General features: G+C 56.6%; 1 protein-coding gene across 1 annotated transcript in view; it reads right to left on the minus strand.

The window, feature by feature from the left end:
* Positions 1 to 631: 631 nt before the first annotated feature.
* CHSY1 (chondroitin sulfate synthase 1) overlaps positions 632 to 26,837 on the minus strand; it is a 77,006-nt gene continuing 50,800 nt past the window's right edge. Inside the window, exons 2-3 of the mRNA XM_078592608.1 lie at positions 3,183 to 3,632; positions 632 to 2,409 (exon numbers count right to left, since the gene is read on the minus strand). Coding sequence (XP_078448734.1) covers positions 1,021 to 2,409; positions 3,183 to 3,632 — 1,839 coding nt within the window. The 3' untranslated portion in view covers positions 632 to 1,020. The remainder of the gene's footprint in view (positions 2,410 to 3,182; positions 3,633 to 26,837) is intronic.

The following is a 26,837-nucleotide window of genomic DNA, read 5'->3' on the forward strand; positions in this document are numbered from 1 at the left end:
GTGTTGAGAATGCGTGTGGAATATCACAATTATTACTCTCACATTATCACAATTATTGCTGCTGCCCGTAGCAGTATAACAGAGCCTGCTGTTTAAATTCCGTACCGTGTTCGCGGGGCCTGTAACGATTCATAGGCTCGGCTCCATTCGTCGGCCGTTAGAAAGTCAAATCGGTTTTTTAGGCTCGATAAATATAGATGCGCTTAATCGCGGGCGTTCGTGTCGATCACTCCCAACTCGTGTGTCGTGTCACACGACCGCTGGCGACTTGGCTTCGTCCCATTGTGGATACCAGAAGCATCACAAGGGGGAGAGGAAAAAAAGAGAAATTTGTGAATCGAATAATGGTGAGGAATGAGTCCGATCGCGGAGTTGGCGATGAGTCGTTACATCCCGAGTCTTCGCTGTAGTGCCGCTCGCTCCTCCCGTGTGAGCCCTCTGCTCCCCCCCCATCCTTCCTTTGCCCCCAATCCGACCCAAAACAATGACCCCGAGGCAGCGGTGCCCAGCCACGGTGTCGCTCGCTTGTGGCGGGAGCTCGAGTCGGAGAGGCAAACTCCAAAAAATAATTCGCAATTATTTTCCTTCCTTCTAAAAACCATTGCTTTATAAGTGGTTTTGTAACGCACTGTTAACTTATGGAGGCTCCGTCCCCCAAGACACTTTTATTCACAGACGTCTGAGGATGGAGGCAAAAAGAACAAAACCTAAGCACAACAAGAGTTTCTGACTTACCATAGAACTACTAAAACGTCAATAAAATTACGGAATGAGGTAAGCCTTTTTAACTGGATGCTGGACCTTGTGTGCAGTTCCCGCTCGGTTCTCCCCCTCGATCGTTTAGTCCCCGCGGCGGCTCCTCCGCGGAGGTCAGAGTGCAGCGAGCGGAGCTTCTATTTCTGAGCTCCAGGATTCGTTTCGTTCGGCAAGGGGGAGGGGGGGTGAGGCCAGCCGCCCCCCGCCCACCCCCTTAGTCGGTACAAACCCCGACGGCGTCCCCTCGTCCGGATCGACTCTCCGCTACGACACGTCTGTCCGGTTCCGGGGCGCCTCCCCAGCGCCGATCGTCGCTCGCGGAACGCCGGGCCTCCGCCGCAGCCACAGCTCGGCGAGCTGGCGCCCGTCCGCGTAGGCGGAGGCACGCGAGCCCAGGCACATGCGCAGCTGGTGCGGCGGCAGCGCGGGGTCGCACGCCACCGGGTGGTGCACGTGCACCACGCCGGGCTCCTGGCTGCGGAAGGGGGCCAGCTTGGCGTGCAGCACGCGCGAGAACAGGTCCACGTCCTCCAGGCCCCAGCCGCGGATCGACGTGTCGAAGCCGCCCGCCGCCGCCAGGTCGCCGCGGTAGATGCACGTGATGCCGTAGCCGTACTCGCGCCAGAAACCGCCCCTGCGGCTCAGCGCGAAGTGGCCCGACGGGTCTCCCTCCGCCGCGGCCGGCGGCTCGCCGCCGGGCTCGCCGCGTGCGAAGCGCGGGTTGTACTCGCTGTACACGACGGGGAAGTAGGCCGACGCGCCCTGCACGGTGTTGGCACGGCAGCGGTGCAGGAAGTCGGCCGTGAACACGAGGTCGACGTCGCAGAAGAGCAGCAGCGTGTCGTTGGAGAAGAGCGACGCGCCCTCCTCGAGCGCCACGCCGCGCGAGAAGGGGCCCGGCATGCGCCGGATCTCCAACTCCGCCCGCGGGTGGCGCCGCTGGTACCGGCGCAGGACGTCCCGGTGGCGCTCGGACGTCCCGGCCGAGCTGGCCGCCGCCCCGGATGCCGCCTCGGCCGCCGCCGCGGCCGGCGAGGGCCCCGTGCGCGGCTGTTCGTCGAAGAGGAGCACGAGCAACTTGACGTTCTGCCCCGAGCGCAGGCACGTGTGCTCGAAGCTGTCCATGAAGCGCTTGAAGATCCCGAGGCGTCCCATGAGCGGCACCAGCACGTGAACTTTGCCCTCGGCCTGCCAGGGCCCGGCGGCCTCTCCGTCTCCGCCGTCTCCGCCGTCACCGCCGTCACCCCCGTTACCGCCGCCCCCGTTACCGCCGCCCCCTTTCCCGCCACCGCGGTTGAATACCCGAAACGGCACGAACATCTTGAGTGGGTTTGAAAAGATGGAGAGGGAACCCCGGATCAAGGCGCCGCCTTTGCTGTTGGCTGAGCGGTCGACGCTGAGCGCGAGCGCCTCGGGGTCGCGGATCTCCTCGGCCTCGTGGGACTCGGCGCGTAGGAAGCTCTGCTGGAGGTAGGCGTGGCGCCGCACGGGCACCGTCATCTTCTTGCCGGCGTACTTCTTGTAGAGCAGCAGCAGATCGAGCACGTACTCGGCGCCGGACACGGGGTTGACGCGGGAGTAGCCGTACTGCAGCTCCTTGTAGTCGATGACGCGCCCGCGCGCGTGCGAGTTGGCATTGATCATCTCCATCACCTGGGGGGGGGGGGGTCAGGGTTGGGGTGGGGGTGGGGTCCAAGGGGTCACAGTGGGGATTGGAGGAGAAGATCAAGATTAAGGTCGAGATATCATCGCCGAAGCCGTTGAAACCACCGCACCTCCTAGCGTTCTCCTCCACCGCCAGGTCTTGAGACTGCTGCTGTACGGTAGACACGCGACATCCAAGAAGATTGGGTTGATGATGATCTGGCTTTGTTGGTGCACGCCTATCATTCAGCGGTTGATGGATCGCGTATATTAGTGAAACTACCAAACTTGTTTGATTGACAGGTAAACAAGAGATGTCTGTGCAGTACAGCAAGTTGGTGACATATCCCTGTCTATGCAGAGCTTTGAGCGTCATTCCTGTCTGTGCGTGACGGGGTCTTTATCGGTACTCCTTGCAATTATTTCACCAACGTCCTGAAGCAGGACCTTCCTGCAAAACGGTGAGGTTTTTCTGAGTAAAACAAAATAGATTATTATTTTAATGTTGATGGATGGCCCGAGTAGACAAAAAGGACAAAATGTCGACAAAAACAAAAGTTGAGTAATTGGAACATCCTCCCGGCCAGGAATTCTAGTTGTACTTTTTCCCAAAAAAAGTCACACCGTGTGTTGTAAACACAAAGCCGGAGTAATTTCCCCAGAAACGTCACTGTGGGCAGGGGGAGTGGCGCCTGGCACCCTCGTCTACAGGCCCCGCTCCCATCCCCGCGTCGCCAAAACGCCGGGGTCACGGGCGAGCACTCACGCACGACCGCACGCACCCTCATGATGATGTCATCGAGCGCCAGCCTCATGGCCATGCCGAGGGAGCGGCGCGGCGGAGCCCCGTCTGCCGCGCTGTGCTGCAGGCGGCCCGTCAGGAAGTCCCACTCCAGCACCTGGTCGCGCGAGAGCGGCGCGAACCGCATGAACGTGGGCGGCGCGCCAAGCCGCCGGTCCTCGCGCCGCGGTGGCTCCGCCGCGCCGACGGCGCCGCCGGCGGCCTCGCTCGCCGCCAACTTCGCGGCCAGCGCCGCGTCGCGGTGCAGCTGCAGCGTGCGCTGGCGCAGCTCGGAGATGCGCAGCGCCAGCAGCTGCGAGTGCAGCCGGTGCTGGTAGGCGGGCTGCTTGTTGGGGTGCAGCGTGATGGCGGCGCGCATCTTGCTCTTGTGCAGGTCGTGGATGTAGCCCTTGTGGTGGTGCTCGTAGTTCTCGTAGAACAGCTGCTGCATCTGTGGGGGGCCGGGAGGGGCAGACAGGCAGATAGCGGGGGGGGGGGGTCAGATGCTGTGCGAGCTGACGCCGGCGAGCCGCGAGTGCGCTTGGGCAGGTGGCGCCGTGTGCCGATACCGGATTCTGCGGTTTATCAGAATCGTAATTTTTATTTAGACTGGAGGAATCGTTCCGGAGAGTAAGACGCAACCCCGAACCGATGCCTGGTGTCAATAGTTTATTCATTTACCGAATCTGCTCACATAATCTGGAGAATATGGTGCCGTGTAATGGACTGAGTGGGAACGATGCTACTAAAGATCATAGCAAATGTCATCTGTTAGTTATTTATCCAGGAAAGTCTCAGAAGGAGGAACCTACGTTGGCCAATTATATTAATGAGGGTTTGGCACATGGGGGGAATTGTGAGGAGGAAAACCCCAAGATTTTCAATCTTAATTGAAATCAGCGATGCGTACGTCGCGTGGGGAACATGCGTACACACCTACACACACACCCACGCACTAAGACAAAGAACACACGCGCACGCGAGACCTCCACGCAGCCTGCAGAGACAACAATCAAAAGCGCCGCACTGCCGAGCTGATCAAGCCAACTTGCTGTACTGCCATCTCCTAATCACCTCGAAGCTAAGCAGCTTTACGAGTTTTGCAATTCTCCGCACGCCCCGCCGAACCCTCGGCTACTACCACCGGGCCCCGGCTGCTCAGAAACGGATTTGGACAACGGGGCAGACACGCACCATCCTCTCGGCCTGGCACAGGGCACCTTGGCCGCTCGACAAAGGCGGTTTTGCCAAACGGCGTACCGAGAGGGAAACCAGTGGCAGCCCGGCTAAACGAGCGAGCGGACGGACGGGCGGGCGGGCGGGCGTGCAGGCGGCGCAACCGTGCGGGGCCCCCGCGAGCTCGGAGGGGCCCAGGCTCTGGCCTAGGGAGAGGCGGCGGGGTGGGGGGCTCCGTGCCCACCCACGCTGCCACGGCGTGCGCCACCGCGGCTGCACTCATTTCGATTCGCCAATGACGCAGTTTACAAATGCAGGTATCGGACGTCGCGTGTCAATTCCTGCAACGCGCAAAACGCGTTTATATATTCGCTTTGCAGGTTCGCACCGCTCGGACGCCCGTGCGTCGACAGCGGCGCAGCGAGCGCTCGACGCGCCCCGCTCGCTTTGAATCCGCGGCGTCGTGGAAGGGGGGCGGGGCGGGGGGGGGGGGAGGGTCCCGCCGTTGCGCCTCGGGGTTATTTTTTATCATCAGAAATTAAATTAATTTCCTGCTGTGCCGCTTCTATTTCAGAAAATCCTGATGTACTCCCCCACCCCCCAACCAAATACAAACGCGAGGTAGTGGGGCGAGGTGCTTCATACCAAGCAGGTGGCTCACTGTGGGTGAGAAGGGAACATCCCCCCCCCTCCCCACACCTTCACCAAAGGCTTTGGTTCCAGGATAATGTCGACGGCGGCGCGTGACGGATAGAATCCGTTATTTTACATTTGTATAAGCTGCATGGAATTGGTTCACGTGACCCCGGCACAGCCACCAGAGGCGCTATACTCACACCGCAAGGTTAAACTTGACGCTTGTACCCCGATCCGATTCGCGATGTCGCCCCGAATCCCCCTGCTGCAAGGGCGTTGAGTCTATCGCCGACAGACTTCGAAGAGTTGGCAGAAGGCGATGGACGGCATTGTCACGGCCACTAGGCTGGTCCCCATCTATCGCTTGTGGAATATCCACGTTCCCGAGACAGGGGTCAGTATATCCGCAGGATATCTGGGGTTGCCACCTGTGTGGGTTTGATCCGGACAGACTAGGAATTGGCATCTGGGTTTGAGTGGCAGAAATGGATTTGTACCAACATCTGTTGGTCACCAGGATTGTACCGAGTCTTGTTTGCAGTAAACTGCACAGTTTTGATCATTGACCAAGGCTGACTGAAAATCAAACTGTCTGGGTCTGGCCTGTGGATGCAAGTGGCGGCCGTACAATTGCGGTGTCGCCTTCCCGTTGCGCCAGGCAGTGGGGTGAGTCCCGCAACTGTACAGCCGGCAAGTTGGCCTCGGTCTCCGTCTTTGAGAAATCACTCACGGAGGGGGCGGCGGGGGGGGCAGTGACCAGCGAGGCCCGCTGGCGCCAGATCAGCAGCTTGGTTTCATCGCATGTGTGATGACAGCCGATCCATCAGTGGACATTTTGGCCGAAACTCATGAGGTCGGGTGAGAGAAAGGGAAACAAAAAGGCCCGAGACTGCCACGCAGCCAAAGCATTCGATGGTTCTGGTTGAGATGGGAGTTAATATTGTGTGTAGAACATGTTTCCGTGAAAGACGATTTTGGTGAAATGGTTGCCAATGTTCTGTTAAACTGTGCATTGTCAGTTTAACGCCGTGCCAAGGAAGACGCTGCTCGGCGTTTAGACTGCGGAGTTATTCGGTGATTCCACTGCACCGCTGCAGAGCCTGTCTTCCAGTCGGGGTTAAGCTACCTCTGATTAAAACCAAGTTCTCGAGTGCAGCGAGTTGATTGTGGAACATTGGTGGTTTCAACTCAGGTCACCGCTCAACGCCTCTCTCGTGTTCGAGCAATCAAATGGGATGGCTGTCATCTCTGTTAGCGGACCCTGAAGCCAGTGTGGGTCTGTACCATAATTGAAGAAGAAAAAATTGTCCGTATTGCATTTACTCGGTTTGACGCTCAAAATGCGATGAGTGCTCTTGGCGGAACAAAGGAGAACGCCTCGTGTCTCACAGCAGTCACGTTCGAGCCACTTCAGAGCTGATGCAATTCCCTGTGATCATTTCTCGACGCCTTGCAACGTTATGCCGCACGATGCAGGGAGTTTCCAGCGGACGTTCCTCCTTCTTTTCCCTACAGCACAGTCGGCATACCGGGACAAGTCTGGCGTGCCAACTCCGTAGCATTCAGCAGGGACAGCGCTGAGGAATCGGGGCAGGCAACGTCGTAAGCTGCGGTTCGTTAAGCGCCCGTCCGCGCGTTCATCCGCACACTCGTCCACGTGCTCGCGTGTGAACTGCGGCGCTCCGGCGAGAAGGGTGCCCTAAAACCGTCAGAGTCTGATGTGAGAGAGAGGACAAGGAAAGCTCGTGTAATTCCCTGCTGCCCCCACCACCTTCAAAGCCCCGGGGGAACACTGGGCCACGCGTGGCGTCGGGAAGCGTGTTTCCCCTGCTGTTGCTGTGCGGCGCCGCTGGGGCGGAGTCGCGACGAGCCTCGCGTCGCGCTCACCGAGGGGAGCGGCTCGTTAATGGGCGAGCTCGTTATTGAAATCCCGTCGACAAAATAACAAAAAAACGGGGGCGCGGGAGAAGCGGGGAATGTGAAATGCATGACCACAGCGGGCGGTGTTGAGGCTGATGTTGGTCACAAATGAAGGCCGGATTTCAAATGTCTGGATTCCTGACAAAACCGCATGCCAGCTCTCCGGGAAGCAACATAATTATCGGAAACCATAAAAAAACATTCAATAGTTTCTGTACACACACACACGCAAACATCCTAATGTTCCACGCCATAAAGACCTCACCGCTATTGTCATGCACATTGGCTCATAACAGAGAAAAGCATTAGTGTTAATGTTTTGCCTCTTCCACTCTCACTTTCCAAAAGTTCCAGTGCCTAAAGTGTTCATGTAATGTGCGTTATTATCCTGTTACAGGGCACCAGTAATGGTGGTGGTGGTGGTGGCGAGATGCCTCTTGGCCTGTGGGTTCCCACCGCTGCTAACGTATTCCCTGAAGCTCTGCCTAATCTTCCAGGGCCATTAGTTCTCCAGTGTGGTTATTTCCTGGGTTTATGACCGGCGCGGTTCAAGTAAAACAGAAATAATACAAAATAATCATCATCACTAAGACGATGTGCTGTCTCCAGAGCCGTGCTGACAGGACAAGGCGTGGACGGAGAGAGAACGGACAGGACGAGGCGTGGATGGAGAGAGACTGCCCCGCAGTTTAGGGAACGATCTGCGCAGCGTCAAACTCGCCTCTCTCCGTCCTCGCGGGCCGCGGCGCGACTACCGCTTCGGCGCGCGGTGCTGTCGCAGGGGGGAGGACGCGACCGAGGTTTGTGCCGCAGTTTTGCGTTTGGAGCGACGCGCAAAAACGCGTACAGAAAGCACCCGGGGCCCTTCGTGCGTGATGCAGTTCCCCGAAAAACTGCATCACGGTCTTCTTTTGTTAGGGTACCATCGAATACATTTGAGTAAACGTGATTGACTGGCGGTTTGTACAGTGATCGTGCAGAGCTAAGAGCGGTCGTCTATCCTGCTCAGCGCTCGCTCTGCGTGCGAAGCACTCGAGTCGCGTTCGGGAGGCCAGGCCTCGGCACAGAGCGAGCAACTTCCAACGCGGACGTCCACCAGGCTGAGGTAGGCTGCTTGCCGTGTGGATTACCGTGCGGCTCACCATGTGGCTCACTGTGGCTCTTGGCTCACTGCTGCCTCGTGGTTCTGTGTGGCTTACTGTGTAACTTGTGGTTCGATTTGAGGTCACGGTGGCTGTGTGGCTCATAATGGCTCACTGTGTGGCTCACTGCATGCTTCGTGGCAGCAGGTGGCTACGATGCAGCAGCAGGAGCAAATGTTCTCAGCTTCTAAGGAAACGCGCGTGAAATAACGCATCAACGAAACTACCTATTGGCAAGGTCTGGCCTTCGTCCCACAAAAATAATAATGCTAATATGAGTTGTTAGCGGCAGCTCCGTTTTAAAGATAACTCCACCGCTCGCTTTCGAAAAAATGTCCATAAAGATTTGCAGACTCACGATACACCGAAGAAAATCCATTTAAATAAAAATAAACCCAGTGAGTTACCACGGTACATTTTCAGCCGATATAATGGGCTTGTAAATTTCATGACACATGCTGGAGCTCCGTGGGAGGAAAAAAAATAAGAAGCGTGGAGCCTTATTTAAAACAGAACGCTTTATTACCCCACTCCGTGCAGCCCTCAATTCCCTCGCCTCCCAACACCGCCTCTGCAAAATGGGGCCACAATTTGTCCGACTGCCAGGAGGTCAAACAGAGCCTAAATGGGACGGTAGAGATTGGCAGCGGCATGGTAATATTTCATTTCCCCTAAAGAGATGCGGGCCACGTGAGCGCGATGTAAATCTGCAGCGCTGCAGCCACGTTAACGCTTCACCGGCAGATCCCCCCCACCCCTCTCCAACCCGTCGTTACTGCGCCCCACGGGAATTCGGCACGATCTAAATGTGCGGTGCAAAAACCCACGCTTGACAAAAATCATCCGTCGGTTCGATTGCACATACGTATGTTGAACTTCTTTCGCACTGTACATAGCCAACCGTGCGATAATCGGAGAAGCCCCCCCCTCCCCCCCCCCCTGCGCTTTCGCGCTGCCCCCCTCTGCGTGTCGCTTTCAGCGGCTGCAGCGAGCTTTGGCGGCAGGAGGTGGAAATACGAAGGAGGCGACCGGAACTACCGCACGCCGCCGGTGCTGGCTCGGGTTCGGCGTGAAGGGTGCGGCCGGCGATCTCAGGAAGGGCCGCTTTGCAACGTGCCGCAACTCGAACGCCCTCGGCCCTCCTCAGCGGAGCGGAGCTATCCCGCGATGCCGCTCCGTAACGAAGACGCAGAGGGCCCAATTGAGGAGCAGGTGACGGACGTGGAGCCGTGTGCCGGGGTCCCAGGGTGTTTCGCCCGCGAGTTCGCACTCGCGAGGGGGGAAGGATGGCCGAGGTGCACGCGGACGCCGGGGGATGTGAAGCCGTGAGCGCGAAAAGGGAAGTAAGGGCCCGCTTCTTACTTCGTATGCTCTTTGCGAATCACAGAAGAGCGTCGATTATTCGAGGCACAGCACAGAGAGCGAGCGCGGTTGGGCACTTTGCGTTTTCCGGCAACCGCCACCACCGCCACCACACCCCTCATTAGCACAACTCTCCCCGAGCCCTCGTATGCTCGGCTTAAATATGAGAATCAAAACATATGCAGGCTTGTGCGGACATTCCGCCGACTTTGGCTACGAGTCAGGAGCAATGTGGCGATTAATGCGATTAAATGTTGGCTTCGTCCGAATCGTGCCGAGTCAAGATCAACGTCGCAGTTAATGCGGCCATGCGACGCTCCCAGGCAGGCGCCGTTCCCCACAGCGGTTTGGCTCGACGGACCACGTCTGTGGTTGCGCCAGGAGGGGCTGCTTGTCTGCCGTGCAGCGCCAGGATGGTCGGATTCCCGAAATGGAAGGCGCCCGCACGACCCGATCACTTCAACCCCTTGGAGCACGTGTTGCTCATTTCTGCTGTCAGTTTGTGCGCGGGCTGTCAAAGATGAAAACAAAACGGCGAGCTCTAAGGCGCCGCATATATCGGCAAATCGTACAAACGGCTTTGCATCCGAGGAGCCGAGTATCGGACTGGATGATGTCCTGTGGGGTTGGATGGGAAGAGAGGCAGTGGGTGGTGGTGGTGCCTACGGTGGTGGTGGTTGTGGTAGCTGTTAGGAGTGATTGCGGCATGAGTTCACTGAACACAACAGGCCCTTAATGTGTCTGGGGGGAAACGACCGAGCAAATCCGGTGTCGCAGGGGGCGGTGAAAGAACTCGACCCCTGGCAGCTGCCGCGGCCACGAGAGCTCGGCCTCCGACAGCTGCTGGACCGATGGCCGCGGGAACTCTTCACGGCACTGACCAGCAAAGCGCCACTCGACTCTGCATAAACGTTCGCCTTATTAAAACAATCTAGATTTATTAAAACACACGGGAATATTTCCCAAGTGCCCTCTAGAAAGCATCAAATGAGCCCACATTTGATGCCATTTGCAAATCGCCCAAAGATGTTGGATGTAATTACCAGCGAAACGTCGTCCTCAAATTTGAAATGTTGTGGAGTCACTCTTCAAACACACCGGTGGAATGAAAAAGTAACTAATTGGCGTTTTGTTAACGTGACACTTTTTTTACCGATTGGCCGTGTCGGGTGGTGGAGGGTTGCGACACATTTATAATAACGCGATCTAACCCAAAAACCTTGATTATGAATCGTGAAAATACCTCCCCTCCTACCCCCACCCCATATGGCGGCAGTGGTGGCGACGTTTCCCTGCCGCGTGCGAGGGGGGCAGCAGCGGCGTGAGGAGAGAGGCGGCCGCAGCACGGAGAGAGAATGGCGCCTCGACAAATACCCCTTTGTACGCTCGTAACGGTTACCTGCATTTGTTCAGCCCTGGCGTTGGCAATATATTAATATATTTACATATATTTATATATTTACATATATTTATATATTTACATATATTTATATATTTATATATATTTTCCACTCTTTTTCACGCAGCGACAAAGTATTTAATTTCCAAGAATGTTTCCCAGAATCGGGCATTCAGTTGACTGCTGCATAGTTTGCACTTAAAAGAAAATAATGAGTTTTTTTGTCAGACGCAGACTGGACATCGTTTCAAATTGGCTACTCTGCGAATATTTTCACAACGATGTGAATTCTTCATTCCTATGGCGTGGGTGAGTCATTCCATAGGATGGGCGCTTTTGACTTCCCCCACAAAGCGGTACGCACTTTACCGACCCCAGGGAGACGATTGGCTGACGGTTTGAACTCGCAAAATTCTCGTTTGCGAGCCGCCTGCACCCCACCGCTGAGCCATATGGCCCCTCGCTCGATCTCCACCGAGAAAACGATTCCACTTGGCGTGCGACAAATTCCCTGGGTCTACCCCTTGCAAAAGCAAGGCCTCTGAGCTGGCTGTATACAGGTTTGAGTCCACACCGAGGAGCAGCGGCGGGCGAGTGGCGTGCGCGCTGGAAAACCGCGGCTCCCGTGCTCTCGGCGAGCAGCGGCCGCAGAGAAATCCTGGCTCCTGTGTCGGCCTGACACAAATCCCGACACGGAGCCCACCCTGACAGGGCCTGCCTGGGGCGCACGTGGCAGGATGTGGCAGGGCTCGGGGCTAAGGGGGTATTGATGAGGTTAGGGGGTGCTCGAGGGTTAGGGGTTAGGCTATGAAGGGTTAGGGGTTGGGCTGGAGAGCTTTATAAAGGAGAACGTGGCCAGGGTGCGAGGGGTTTGGGGGACTCAGGCCTAGGCGGCTCGACGGTTGCGGGCTACAGAGCTATGGAACAGGGGGTTCGAAAACTATGCGTATATGTAGCAAGCAACTAAAGAGCTACGCGCTAGGAGCTATGGTTCCTGTGGCTATGAGTTCGGGGTTATGGGCTAGAGGGCTGTGTGTGAGCGAGGGGGGGTGCTAGGAGCTGAATCCTCCTCGTCTGTGTGGCACGGCCTCGCTGCCACGTTCCCCTCCCCGTGGCGTGGGCCGTCTCGCGGGTCGACTGCCGAACTGCGTGGACGTACATGGCGGTGTTCTTCCGCTGGCCGTGGCCACTCCGCATTTGTCACTGCGCTCGTTTATTTTTGTTTAGCAATGTATTTTCTTTTAGTCCGGCCCAGTGATTTAATCGGTGTGGAATTCTGCAGGGCGTAGCGCGACGCAGGAATTACCCTGTGAAACTCTGGGAACTCGCGGCCCCCTTTTTCAAGCTCAGCCACTTGGAACTCTTTTTCCGAGAAACAGACATTGGGAGATTGGGTTTCAGGCCACGTTTGCATGCGATAATGAGAGGCAATTTTATTGTGACGTCGCCAGGCCGAGAGAGAGAGAGGTTCCGCCTAAGATGCCCCAGATTACTCGCTCGTACACTAAGTTTACGGACGCTGCCATGGTGCGATGGTCGGCTCAACGGACTTGTAATGCCGTGGCCACCGGTTCAGTCTCCCGGCGTGGCAAGTTTCTTAAATCGCCCATGCTGCCTCTGCCCACCTCGCCGCATGAACGGGTGCACCACAGTTATAAGATCGGCAGGTCGCGTGTGACGGAGTAAAGTGTGCATAACTCCCATCTCTTCCAAAGCAGCTGGCCGACGTGGAATAGGTAGTCCAAATACCCCTCTAGTGGAGACCCTTCACCAACAGCGGTGGCGTGAGCAAGAGTTTCGGGGCTGCGCCTTTGTCTTCACCCTCACACTGAACCTCGCCGGTCCAAGACAAACATATCGGCAGCAATATTCCAACAACACAGACCTCACGTGAGTGGGGAAAGAGAGAGAAACAAATATAACGGTGGAATAACACCGGCTGACGGGTGACGGAAACGTACACTGCAGTGTGTTTTTATATTGCCCCGTTACACCTAAATGTGTAGAGACAACACATTTCAGATGGGCCCTTCAAACGCCGCGCTGCTGCTGCTGCTGTATTTGCACCTCTCTCTCCCTCTCTCTCCCTCTCTCTCCCTCTCTCTCACTGCGACAATCCCCAGAGACACCGCGCAGCCCGAAGCTTCGTCTGGCGTAACCGAGTTTCCGCAAAGTGGTCCCGCGTCGCCCCGGCGGCTTTCGAGTTCGATCGTCCAAGTAACGGTGCCTCGCCGTAGTCGTTTACAGGACGGTGGGGTCGCTAATGAATCCCTAATGCTGTCAAGTTTGGAGCCTGTCATTCATCAAATCAGCTGCCAATCACCTCCTCCCGTGTCCCAACCTATTCTCACCGATCTTCATCACTACGGCCATCGGCACGAGCCTCGCGTTTGCATTCCCGCGTAAGCGCGGGATAACAGCGTTAACCGGGTCACTGCCGCGGCTTTCTGCATCTTCTCGGCTGCGAGTCGCGATGCGGGATGGCGCTCGGTTTCCCAGCACATTATTCATCTTCACCGTAATCTCCTTTGCGTTCTAAAAACTTTGCGGGGGGAGAAAATAAAACCGGGCCAGACTTTCTGCAGCTACAGAGTCCAAGAGGTCATTACCGATAAAAACAGCTTTTCCCTCCCTCCCGCCACCACTGCCACGCACTCCCTGCTCGACTCGGACCACGTCAGATCCAATCTCTGTAATTGTGCTTGGCCTAATTTCTTTCCTGTGGGCTGCGCGGCGCGGCGTGGAGTGCGCCGTTATTCGGTTTGACGTGACTCCAACAACGTGGCAGCCCCGCTAGGACTCGGCTTCGTTACAATGGTGCCCTCCGGGGGACGGGTGGTGGGGGGCTGGCACGTGCCCCACACCCCCACCCCACCCACTGGATCCCCTGCCCCTCGCTGATGTAGTAAATTATGAGCCAGCTAATATTGGCGGCATTATTTGTGATCGTGCGTCTTGACCGCCGCACCTGGCCGGATTACTGCACGGCTCGCTCTGTGGCTCACGTCTGGCTCATGACCCACATCTCCATGTCTGGCTCATGACCCACATCTCCATGTGTGGACAACTTCTCACCGAGTGGCTCATGTCTAGACTCATGGCTCTGTTTTCGACGAGATGATGTCATCTTGTGTGAGCGACCGCCTGTCCCGGTGAAATATTTTAAATGTATTAATAAAGAGAGCAATGTAACTTTCCAGGGGTTATATTTTCCACATTTCTCTGGCAGCCACCGCCGTTCCTCTGTGGCATAATTCGGCACGTGGCCTCTAACCTCCCTAACAAATTTTCTGCATAATTCATGGCACGCCATCGAAAATGGCCACAGCCGTCTCCTTTCCATAATGGCCGAGCCTCGGCCACAATACAAAAAGAATCACCACCTAGCGCTGCACCCGCGACCAGCAGGAACCCTCAGATTAAAGGCCGCAGTTAACCCCCGTGGCCTCCTACGTGGCAATTCCTTGCACGTGCAGACAGAGTGGAATGATGGGAGGGAGATTTGCGATTTCTCTCTTTTATCTTCTGAAGTGGCTCTCTGGGAGATAGCGGCTCTGGTGGAGAGGGGCTCTGGTGGAGGGGGGCTCTGGTGGAGGGGGGCTCTGGTGGAGGGGGGCTCTGGTGGAGGGGGGCTCTGGTGGAGGGGGGCTCTGGGGGAGGGGGGCTCTGGTGGAGGGGGGCTCTGGGGGAGGGTGGCTCTGGTGGAGGGGGGCTCTGGGGGAGGGGGGCTCTGGTGGAGAGGGGCTCTGGTGGAGGGGGGCTCTGGTGGAGGGGGGCTCTGGTGGAGAGGGGGGCTCTGGTGGAGAGGGGGGCTCTGGGAGAAGCCGTGGCGGGGCGAGCACCGGCAGGACGTGATTCGGCTCTCAGACCTGCTCGTCCGCGTGCCGTTCGCAACGCTCCACTGCCACGGTGGGCGACGCTTGAAAAAATACCGCCGATGTGAAAAAATATCGCGCCGTCACCAAATCGTCTGCCTTAACCAACTCGCTGACCCCAACACGATCCGTAATTTAATATCGTTCAAGTTAGGTGACTAGCGGCCTCTACCAGCAGCGAGAAGTATCCTGGATGCGATGTGCTGCATGCGTAAATATTTATGTCAGGGTCACTGTCCCCGGACAGGTCCGGCTGAAATTAAGCCCTGGTTCGGGCGCACCCATTGACACTTCCATCATTACCAATCGCGATCTACAAAAAGCAATATCTGACTGGAGGCAGCGTTATTTTGTACGACAGCTTCAAATAATCAAGTCGCACGATGGCGAGCTCCACCGCCCTCCTCCGCCACCCAGCGGCGACCACGTTGGCACCGCGCGCCAACGGCGCCGCCGTCGCCGCCGCCACGGCACACCGTGATGGCGCGTCGAGGATGCTCGCAGCAGATGCCACTGGGCAGGTGGTGGCGGCCGCTCTTCAACGGCAACGGGGAGGTGGAGGAGCAGCGATCGCGGCATGGCGATCAACGGCTAAATTAATAAAGTAAGCGACCGGCAAAAGTTGGCACGGTTGGGAGTGCAGGTGGTGTGCCTGGCAGCCCCGTCCGTTGCCCTGACTGGTAAACCCGTAACACCTGGGTCCACCCAACGACCGCGCACCAGCAAAACACCGCCGCTCCCTGCGGACCCCAAGCGCACACGGCCTGGCACGAGCGCCGCACGGTGGCGTACGGCAACCGCCGCCGCTGTCATTAATTACCGCTCCAGCCGATGGGTCGGGCGGCGTGTCAGACGTGCACACGTTCATGTAATTTATAATTATTACCAGGGTCAGTGCATTAGTGTGAGCAATGGCGCATGCTAAACCGCCGTGATGGATTGATGAGACCGAAACTTGACGGAGAAGCGTGACCCCCGACTCCCGCCGAATCAGAGTTAAGTTCTTTTCTCAATTAATGTCTCTCGACGTTACGGACGTGGAGGTGAAAAAACATATTGCGTCCCCTCTGAAGCGTTCAACGCCCATGCCGCGTCTCCGTGTCGTCCGCGGCGAGAATCCGGCGTGCCTGCGATGTGGCGCTTCGCCAAAATAAAGGGACGCTTGCGGCCATTGCTCTCGTTGCAGAGACCATTTGGGCGAGCGACCTCTGACACGGCTTCACGAGTAGCTCCCTCCACAGCCAATTATCCACGACTCGCACTGACCCCGAGCCCGAGTGTGAGCCTACCGCTCCCGGTGTTTGTCCGGTCGCACTTGCGTTCCCTGTCCCACCTGAGACGGATGTGGGGCACTGTGGGACCCGCGGCTCGAACGGCTCAAACACGGCGACAGGCGCAGCATCACAACAGAAACGATTAAGCCGGCAAAGCACACGGCGCGAGTAGGCCGCGGTAGATATTTGGTAATTGTGAAGCGTCGGTTATGATTCGTTCGCCTGTCGGAGGAGTCATTTTGCGTTGTTGCCGCGGCCCCGAATTACGTTGTTAAGGTGGCGCCGATGAGGGCCGGGCTCGGTAACTGCATCGTTTTGTTCAGAAAATCCACGCGCGGCTCCCGCTAACCCGAGCTGAGCCACCCTCCTTCCGGGCAGCTGTGAGCCGGGTGATCTGGAGGTCAGGGTGAGCGTGTACACATTGCCCCCCCCCGCCCCCTCCTTCTTGGGGGGAGGGGGGGGGATTACGGAGAGAAGGGAATCTTATTTATTGCCACTTCTCACCCTGAGCCTGCATCTCGGGCCATGTTCTAGGTGTGAAGCAATCGCCACACCTCCCCACGTGCACAATGAGCGCCACGGCGGGCGAGAGTTGGGTGCCGCACGGTGATGGGAATTTTAAGAACCCCCCACAGCAGCAGCAGCTGAATTCTGCTGGCCTCAGGGCTAAAAATTAGGCCACGAGGAATATATCTAGGCCGGTAGGAGACTGGTGAGTCGTCTCTGTTCTGAAAGCGTAACAGGAATGGCGGCCATCGGATGGCCATCGGTGGCCTCGTCCTGCCGTGCGGAATGAACGAGAAGAGTCGGATTGACGGAGTCATGGAGCCAAACGAGACGCACGTAGGTATGCAGGAAGTGATCACCAAGATCAGAAGAGGAAAGCAGTGGAAGACGTGTGGCCAGTCTCATCAGCAGCTGCCACGTGACAAGTGACAGACAGCCAAGAGAGAGAGAGAGAGAGTCTCGGTGTTGGCACACATGAAGGAGACATCACACCGGAGGTGAGAGATTTATTGGGCTTAACAAGCAGCTGGGGACGGTGCTGCTCATCTGGCTTTGCCGATGACCTGGGAGTGATGAGTCGGTGGTGACACGTACAGTTAAAAAAAAAAGAGGTGGCGAAAATCTCATTGCCATTTTCGCGTTGAAAGAAGCGCGCATCTGCCCGGCAATTTACCGCGGTTGGATAAACCTGCGTGTCTACTATTAGCAAAATAAGAATACATTTTAAAAGCTCGAGGCAAAACAGACCGAGCTGTGTCTCTGGGAGGTGAGTGGAATCAGAGGAGCTGCTCCACTGTTGGCATCCACTCGGGGGTGCGCACGCACGCACGCCAGTCCGGGCCGTCCCGCCGCGTGTTATTTTACCTTTTCTAATTTTTCAAAAACGCGCCGAGATGCCCGGGGGGTGTCTATCCCTCCCTCCATCCGTGCGTCTGTGCGTCCGTGTCCTTACGGATAAGACGGACAGACGATGCTCCCTTACAGAGGAACCGCGCACCCGCTCAACCCCCGCTGAGATCGCTCGCTGTCTCCATTACTCCCAGCGGTGGCCACCACCACCTTCTCTCTAGCTCTCGTTCACATATTTCAATCTTTTCGCACCTTCTCTTTTTTTTATAAGTCTCTCGGCTTGTGATTTTTGTTCTTCTCAGTATGCACAGAGTACACTGTACGTCAGCCAAAATTTCTCAGAAATGCTGAAGCTTGCATTTGGTGCCTGTTGGGGTTTCACCGGCTGTGCGCACGCGCACGCACTCGCGACTCCAAGGGCGGCCGCAAAGCACATCGTGAGCAGATGATGCTCGAGGGGCAAGGCCACTGTGATGAACCCAATGGCGTGGCAGTACAGCAAGTAGGCCGTTGTCCCAACTACATGGCGTTTTACCTCCCCCCCTCCCCATCTCAAACACGTGGATTTTATAATCGGCGTCTCTGGTCTCCTCGCACACGGCAATGTGCGGTAGTCGTGAAAGGAATTGACCGACCCATTGCGGCACGCTCGTAGAAAATGTGGAGAAACGCATCTTGAGACTCCTCATTAAGTGAGGGCTTTCGTGGACAAACAAAACATTTCACAACCCAAGAGCCGGGGCCAAGGAGGCTGCCCGTCAGCCCAGGGGCTAGAGATACTGAAGTGGGGATCCCACACTTTGCTGGCGGCTCGGCACATACATCGGTGAGCCTCTCACGTCCATTGCCACACTGGGTGTCATATTGTGACCGCGTTCTTTCTTTATAGGCGTACTGTCCGTTTGTTTATTTTGTATAATTTACTGAATGATGATGTGGGGAATCATTCTGCCTCTCCGCTGTGTTATAATACATTTTCAGGATATGGGAGTCAGGATTCAGTTCTTGACCGAAGTGTAATTTGTAAATTTGTATCGTTTATCTCGTTATGCACAGCCTCGTCTGTTGCACCATTCTGACATGTGGCATTTGTTCATTAATTTATTCTCAAGCCGCATGGCACAATACGTCTATCGTGAGCAAGCAAGTCAAGCACAGATTTTCAAGTTTGTTAGAGCAGTGCGCTCACCACTGCGCCACAGCTCCATCTCACTTCACCCGCTTGATATAACGGCTCCGGTATATTCTGCCCGTGGTGTCTGTTCTCACGTCGTCTCATCCCAGCACTGTCGCACAAACCACCGGCCAATCGGCGCTAATCTCGCGTGCAAAGGAATCCCAATGGAGGCTCCACCATTGGCCTTTGTGCCGAACCCCCCTCCTCTCGTCGTACAAACACCTGACGATAATCCATCAGAGAAGAGGCCACGATGGACCGAGGCGGCCTAGTTTATCGGCCTGCGGCACGAGAGGGCCCACCGACGACTTCAGGACTCAACTCTCAGGGGCCCTCGATTCTAGGGGCGCCCCGACTCTCAGAGACCGCGAGAATTGGAGGCCCCGGACATTCCGGATTCAAGATGTGTTTCAATTCCATCAACCGCCCCCCGCACCGCTGGTCAGGTCTGCAGCTCCGCAGGTCGTGTGGCTAAGCGCCGAGGTCACCGCGACACCTTCGGGCGTTTGCGGTGCCACGGGCAGCCCCTTCCACCGCCAGGGACCGGCCGCGTGAGCGCCGGGGGCACTTCGTGTCAGCGCGGCCTTCGAAGCAAGGTAACGTGGAAACGCGATAACAGCGCTGGCGCGGCAATCAATTACCGTCTCTATCGCGCGTTCGCGGGTAACGCAACCGTGCAGGCGTTGCTAAAGTAGGTCGCAGGGTTTGGGCTGCCACGATTTTTTTTATTTCTCTCAGTAGCTTGCTGCTCGCTTTTATTTTTGTAACCCAGGTCTCCCTTGGAAAGAGCGACCTGTGGTCTCAGTGGACCCAGTGGGCTAAGTTGGCTCTCACCTGGTCACAAACAAAGGCTCTGTTTGTCCATCGGGCTTTAATTACACTCACCCACGTGGCGTCTGAGTTAGTCTTGAGGTTGGCAGTAAATCACGGTATTCATAAGCGCTCGTGACATCTGGGTGTAAGATGATGTCATCCGCTGGCATCTGCCTGGGGCAGCAGTGGGCAGCAGCATGCTCGGAGAGAAGAGCGACGGCGTGGGGGCGTGGACATTCGGCTGCCGCAGGTTTGAGACGTACGTACTATGCTAAACTTATTCTTTGGGTCTTTCGGTAAAGTCACATAGGTTCAAATGAAAAAAATAAAATAAACAAAAAACTACCATGCGATCACAACACAAGTGATCGTCATCAGGAGGAAAAAATAGGGGGAAAGCTGCCGAGGCAGACTGTTTTAAAGGTTTAAAATGGGTGTAGCCCAAAGGTTATAAAACGGGTGTAGCCCAAAGGTCATAAACATCCCTTGGGGTCGTTTATGACCTTTGGCTACACCCATCTTACACCTTTTAAACAGTCTGCCTCAGCAGCGTTACCCCTATTTTTTCCTCCTGATGACGATCGCTTGTGTTGTGATCGAAAGATCGTAGTTTTTTGTTCATTTTATTTTTATTCATTTGAACCTGTGTGACTTTACCGAAAGACCCAAAGAATATGAATTCCTGCAGTCACGAAATTTTAAAGTCAAGATTTATGTTAAACTTATTTTGCACCGTACGTAGCCAACCGTGCTAGTCGTAGATGCGACATGTTAGCCGAACACCCCGGAGGAACCACACAGCCGAACCGCCAACACCGGCGCTTGTCATTAATAACAACAGGGCAACGTGTAACAAGATGCATCATCGCCGCTAATGGCCATAATATTGATGCGGCGAGCGGCTCGCAACACCGAAAATATCGATAGCAAACAAGGTGAAATCTCGTTGCATTAATTTGACAACAATCGGCGACATTAAACAGCGCAGGGGTGACCTTGGGAGTTCGACCACCAGCCCCGCCACCAGCAGCAGCAGCAACAGCACACAGCAACAGTAGGACACAGCAGCAGCACAACACTGCAGCAGCACCGTGCAGCAGCTGCACGTTGCGTTCAATAAACCTCAGAAACGTTTCCGTGCAGCAGCTCTCCCCAGCCGCGGCCACAATTTCCCTGAAAGCTGCAAGCGATGGCTCTCGCTGTCAAAATTAAATCTGGATGAGGAGCCGGAGCCCAGAGGCTGCAGCCTCGATCAGACATCACAATCTCTCTTGCCTCGCCCCCCCCCCTCGTTCCACAGATGCATGCGTAAACGGTGGTCATCATCATCCTCATAAGCAGCATCATCATCATCGCCATCATCATCTTCACCTTCGCCATCTCACTGCGAGGCTGTATTAGTGGAGAGCTGCTATGCATTTGTTCGCCGTTCTTCCTAGCGAAGGGGATTTTTCTCGCTTCAACAATGGGCTGCCACCCGGTGATACATAAAGGAGATCCATTGTACGAGACTGCACCGCACTGAGTATTCTACAGAGCCGGTGACCCCGTGGTAAAATCACGGCCAATTTCAGTAGCGAAATCCCTCATCATCATCCTCCTCCTCCTCGCCGTCGTCGTCTTGGCAGGTTGCGGCCAAGAAACACGCAAAGTGTCTGTTCCTCCGCCAAATTAAAATAACCTTTAGCCCCACCGCCATATATCTTTGTCTCCAGTTTAAATATAAATCATGTTGGCTTGATCGGGGAAGAGATTTTAACCCAGACACTTGGCAGCCGGGTTCCTGGGCCACGTAGCTCAGTCTGCCGTTGCCGCACACTCACGAACAGTGGCTCCTTATTTTTTGGCTCTAAAAGCATCACGGAAGCTTTCCCTCATCGCGTGTATAATTAGCTCGGAATTGTTTCCACGTGACTCTGGGTTTCCCATACGCCGAACGCCGCACCGAAGGCACCGTGGGAGCGAGCGGAAGACCACCCCTCTCGTGTCGTCTCCACGCGAGGAACTCTCCCCTCCGAGGGCTCCGGCAAGCTCGATGCTGCTGCTGGCGGCCTTGACTTGCAAAGCGAACGCCCCCTGTGGGTGTCTTCGCTTCCGCGGGGTGGGGGGGGGACTTAATCGTCGATAGCCCCCCACCTCCCCCCCCCCCACCTCCCCCCAACCCAACTTGCCCTGATGAACCCCCCTCGTCATTTTATTCTGAATCCCCTCACGTGCCGCTGGGATTTTCCCTCGTAGGAGCGAGTAATCGCAAAATTAAATCATATCTGGCAAAAGTCCCAACAGCAGACGGTGTCACGGCCCCACCCACTTCCACGAGAGCCCGGTAAACACGTGAACTAATGTCAGCGAGGTTATTGTGTTAACTGGAGACTTGATGGCGAGGGATGCGCCGTACGTGCCAAATGGCACTTTGAGTTTAATTGGAAGACGCGGGCATCGATCAGCTCCTGCGCGTAATAGTTGACGGCCGCGTTTTCGCCACCAAATTGGGTCAGCGAAGGTGTCTCGCTGCTGCTTACGAATCCAGATGGGCTTCCTCCGACCTTTTTTTCCGAGCATTCCTCTGCCCCGTGAAGCGAGGGTGCCGCGTGGCCAGCACAAACACAGACCCGGCTTCGCCGCGGCGTCTGAGTCACTGGTGAGAATGTTCGGCTCGGAAGATTTAAATTTTAAATTTTATCTCTGGGCGTAGGCGATGCCATCTGTACCAAATCCGTACTGTTGTGCAACAAGGGCGCGGCGCGAACAATTCTGCAATGTGGACAAATTCCTTCCCTTATTATTCGCGCGTGCACAAGATCTGGGCCTACCCACAACCGGATAAACTCGGCGCGCGCATGGCGGCGGTGGCTTGCGCCGGTGTTTACAAAACCTCGGGGTCGTTCATTCCCCCCCCAAGTGGGAAGAGACGGCGGCGAGCACCTGACTGCTGGCGCATTCATCAGCTCGACCCGGCCCAAGAGGTTCAGTGCTCGCCACTGAGGCACAGCGGGTGCCTCTCATCCCCGTCCAATTGATCAATCGATACATCAAACCCTTTACTGAAGCCACGTGAGGGTCCACGCGAGGGCGGCCGCCTCCATTTGTACGAGGAGAGGAGGAAATTGCTTCCCGTGCCGGGAAACGAACGCAGGCCGCCGTGATGAAAAGCGCGGATTATAATCACGAGCGCGCTATCTTAATAACGCGACGTTCGTACCTGCAGGCGCTAACGCGCCGTGTCAACGCTATCAAGCCGTCACGCGGAGAGCGAGTCTCGAGGGTCACGCCGGGTCTGGGGAAATTATCCGCAAAAGCAGCTTTGTTGCCGAGGTCATGGCTACAAAACATTATTCTGCAGAGGACGCCCTGACATTTATTAAATGTGTCTGTCAAGAAGTGCTCGAGGCTTCGTGTAAGCGTGGCTCAGGAAAGGGGGCAGACTAATCCCCACATGAAGATGTAAACACAGAGGAGGAGGATGAGGACAACCGGCAAACACAAATAAACTTGGTGCAGCTGGCAAAGTCGAAGGAAAGAAGGAGGAGGTGCGCTGAGATTATGCAGGCCGCGCAGGGCGCCCTCCCGTGCATTTAATCCCTCGCAGGTCATAAGGTCGTCGCAGCTGTTGGGAGGATATCGTTCCAGCCACCGCGCGTACGCATTGTCAATTTGAGTGAGCGTTATTTGCTAAAGCGCGTCAGTTAGGACCAATTACTTAACTCCCAGTGCAGCCTATTAAAGTGGAGAGAAAAAAGCCACCACGATTACGACTCAACTGACACTTTCAAGAGCGTGACTGACCCAACATCCTCAACATCGGCCCCTCCCTCCCGGCCACATAGCCGGCTGCTATTTGGCCGGCGTCACAGTCGTGGAACGATTAGCGGACCGGGTGCCCCGAGAACACCGCTTGTGGCCGCCCGGCCAGTGGGCTCTCACGTTGCCCGTCTGCGTGGCCTCTCGCACGTCGCACGGCCAAACCCCCGAAGAAGCACAGCCCGCCACGGCCTGCATTGCCGTGCTCTGCTGCAGCAGGAGCCGCAGTCTGTCTGCTTGCGCTACAGGAGCATTCGCGATGCTGTGCGAACGGAGATTCTTGCACAAGACTAGCATTGTTCCGCAGCATGTTTATCAGGAGCACAACATTTAATCAATTCCTGGGAGAAAAGGGGCATATCAATTTCCACTTCCTTTCACCTCCAAATGTCAGTCCAATTTTGCTACGGGTGCAATTACTGCACAATTTACCCATTACAATATGCCGGGGCAATCTTGTAGCACGCTAAACAAATGATGGAATCGCTCAAATTGGAGTTTGCCGAGAAAAATAAGTGGAATCTCGGCGCGACGTGCGGTGCTCGCCGGGGTCAGCGCCGGCGGTGCGCCGCGCGGGAGACAACTGCGGCCCCCGCCGCCAGCACCGCCGTTACCCTCGTCACGCTCCACGCACGAAGCACTCCCGCGAGGCCGAACCGACCGAGTGGCAGCAGCGGAGAAGGGGGGCGGTGGCAGCGGCCGGCGTGAGGGAGAGAGAGAGAGGAGGGTAGCAGTCCGTGCCCTCTCCCTCCTCCTCTCACTCTCCTCTCGCTCGCCGCGGCGGCGCACAATTGGCGCAGTGTGGGCCGTGCGGCCTGGCTCCGTGTGCCGCGGTGTAAGTTTACCGCGAGTCGGGGGACGGCACGCACCGAGGGCCGATCTGATTACAACAGAAGGACCTGTCTCCACACAAGTGCGCCTCTGTTGTGCGCGCGTATATGTACGTGCGAGGGGGCGCGCGCCCGCACCCGTACGTGTGTGTGCGCGCGCGTGGGGTCGGTGTGCGCGTTTGCGTACGCGGTATGCGTGACGATGCGATTCAAAAACTCGGCCTGGGAGGTAAATACGGGTGGACGCACGTGCACGCACACACACGCACGTGCACACACACACATGCACTACACACACGCACGTGCACACACACACGCACTACACACACACACGTGCACACACACGCGCGCACTACACACACTGCCGAGCTGGCGTCTTAGCATTGGGGATGAGACGAGTGCTGGGAGCAGGGTAACCTTTGGGGAGTAGGGGGCTTGGGGCGGGTTGGAAGCTTGCAGGTATGGGCTGGGGAGGGGGCGACTGGGTGTGGACAAGAGGGAACATGCCTGGGGTGAACGATGGCTTGTTCCAAGGGTGGCTGGGCTGTGTGCAGGGCTTGTGTTGAGGGATTAGGCAGGGGTGGAGTGCAACTGTGCGGTGGGCTTGAGTGCTTGGGTGTGTTCGAGGTGAAGGGGGTGACTGGGGCGCAGACCAGGTGACTGTTGACAGGTGGGCTGGGGTGGCGCTACACGTCTGCCACCTGCAAGTGGTCCACGCCAACCCAGGCCGCACAGCAATCGCAGTGCGACGCAAGGCCTCTCTCGCCGGAGTTCACGTTCGCCGTTGCGTTTTGTCCCCGATGTTTATTTACGTGACCGTTGCGTTCATAGACTAAAGTTACGGAGCTGGATTTGTTTTCAGGGGACCCGTACCCAAGTTGTTAAAAAAAATGATCATGCAGTCAAAAAACAATAATTTAACAACAAAAAGGAAAATAATAAAGTTGTGAAATTCAAAGGACCGAGGAACAGGTACCCCTCTCAACGGCGATCACCGGCGGTGGCGCCCCACGTGCCCCCTCCACGCGGAACCCCCCGCCGCTCGGTGAGACAGACGAGGCAAAGGTCCCCGGCGGAGCCTCCACGCGGCGGGCTGTCGGGGCCAAGTGGCATTAGCGAGAGCCTACGAAGGCCGGTACGGGGGCGCACGAGTCGGGCGGTGTGGCAGGCGTCACGCCCAACCGCCTTTGTCTCCCCACCGTCGATGGTTACACACCCCACCCGGTGCTCGCTTAAGAATGAGTGGCCCAGGACCGGTACCGTTATCCTGTGCCACGAACATTAGCCAACTTTGATTTTTGATTCGGCACTAGTCCGCATATCCACGCCCGCACGCACGCACGTGACGACGGATGGACGGATGCTGAGAATTTCGCCGCTCGCTGCATCTCAGCGCAGCGAGGGGAAGCAATGGGAGAGAGAGAGGCCAGGCGCGTTCGCTAGAAACGGAAACCCCGAGAATTCCACCCGAGGCAGAGTGCGAGCGGTGCCCGCCTGCGCGCGCTCTGTGGCGGTGCGGAGCTGCAGGCAGCGGCTCCGCAATAAAAGTGGTCCGTGGCTCGTAAATCCTGCTCGTAACCGCGGCCACGTCACGAGGTACTTGAACAAACTCCAGAGCCACGTCGCCCCGTTCAGACCCTTGCCCCCCCCCCCCAAACCCACCCCGGGCATGCGAGAGGTGCGATCGGAGGTACGCCTCGGCGTGCGCGCACGGAGGTAGCGGCAAGCCGTTCTGTTCGTTTGCTGAGTGCTGCTCTCGTATCTCATGCGTGGATGAGTTTTCTCCGGGCACTCCGGTCTGCACCCACACGTGAAATCACTCACTCATGAAACCGATCAAACATCCCCAAAGTATTGGGGGGTGGGGGAGGCACGGCTTAAAGTGAGCCGTTAAGACCGGGCGAAGCTTTTGCAAAGAGAGAGATACGGTATCGACATTATTAATGGGCAGCTGTGGAAGAGAGATGTCATAATATTCTCGCTCTGCGCATAACCCTAAACATTTTAGAGCATTAAGTGGACATGATGGAAGACAGACGGGGCTGGTGGGAGGAGGGCAGCGAGTGTCGAGAGTAAGAGAGCTCTCACATCAGACGGGGCCAGGGCCAAACTCGCATGCGTCCGAGTGGGCTCACAACGAGCCATAAATCTCTGCCCAAGCGGCAGAAGAATGCGGTTGATGCAGCACGCAGACTGGAAATGTTTATTTTTATTTGCCCGGCCGTGTTTCCGTTTGCCCTGCTAAAGCCTCGCTGGGGGGCGGGGGGCGAGCGAGAGGGCAAGCGGCCCTGTGAGCACGTGGGGGGCACGCTCGGCGCGGAGAGCCACTCGCCTGCAACCTCGCCGCCGTCGCCGTGAGATTGAGCGGCGGCCGGGTGGCCCGGTGTATGACACGCCGAGCTGTCCCCGCAGAGGGCCTGGGTTCAAGCCCTAGGTGCCTCTCTGTTTAGAGGGCTTCATAATGGCCATGTCAGAGACTCCGAGCCAGCAACGCTGAATGCCGGGGCTGGCTCAAGCCTTGCATCCGATGTGTCTTTCTCTGCTCTGGTGATTCGTATTGGCCGTGCCAAAACAACTGGGCCAGCACCACTGAGAGTCTAGGTTCGAATCCAGATTGCAGGCTGCCCGTGATAAATTAGGGGGCTCAAGTAGAGCAGAGTTGATAGTCTCATCCCTGCCACCAGTGATGTTGAGAATTGTAAAATGTAGTTGACTTCCAACTGACGAACATCTCTATTGCCGGCCACGTGGGAACGTGCGGTGGGTGCTCTTTACGTGGAGGAGGAACGTCTCGTCGGGACCCGAGACGTTTTCCTGCGATGTCTCCTCTCGCGGAGGGGGGGGGGGCAGTCATTAATCTCGCGACAAAAAAAGACGGAAAAAAATGTGACTTCA

This window comes from Lampetra planeri, chromosome 3 (assembly GCF_965212315.1).
Source record: "Lampetra planeri chromosome 3, kcLamPlan1.2.h2, whole genome shotgun sequence".
Classification (NCBI taxonomy): domain Eukaryota; kingdom Metazoa; phylum Chordata; class Hyperoartia; order Petromyzontiformes; family Petromyzontidae; genus Lampetra; species Lampetra planeri.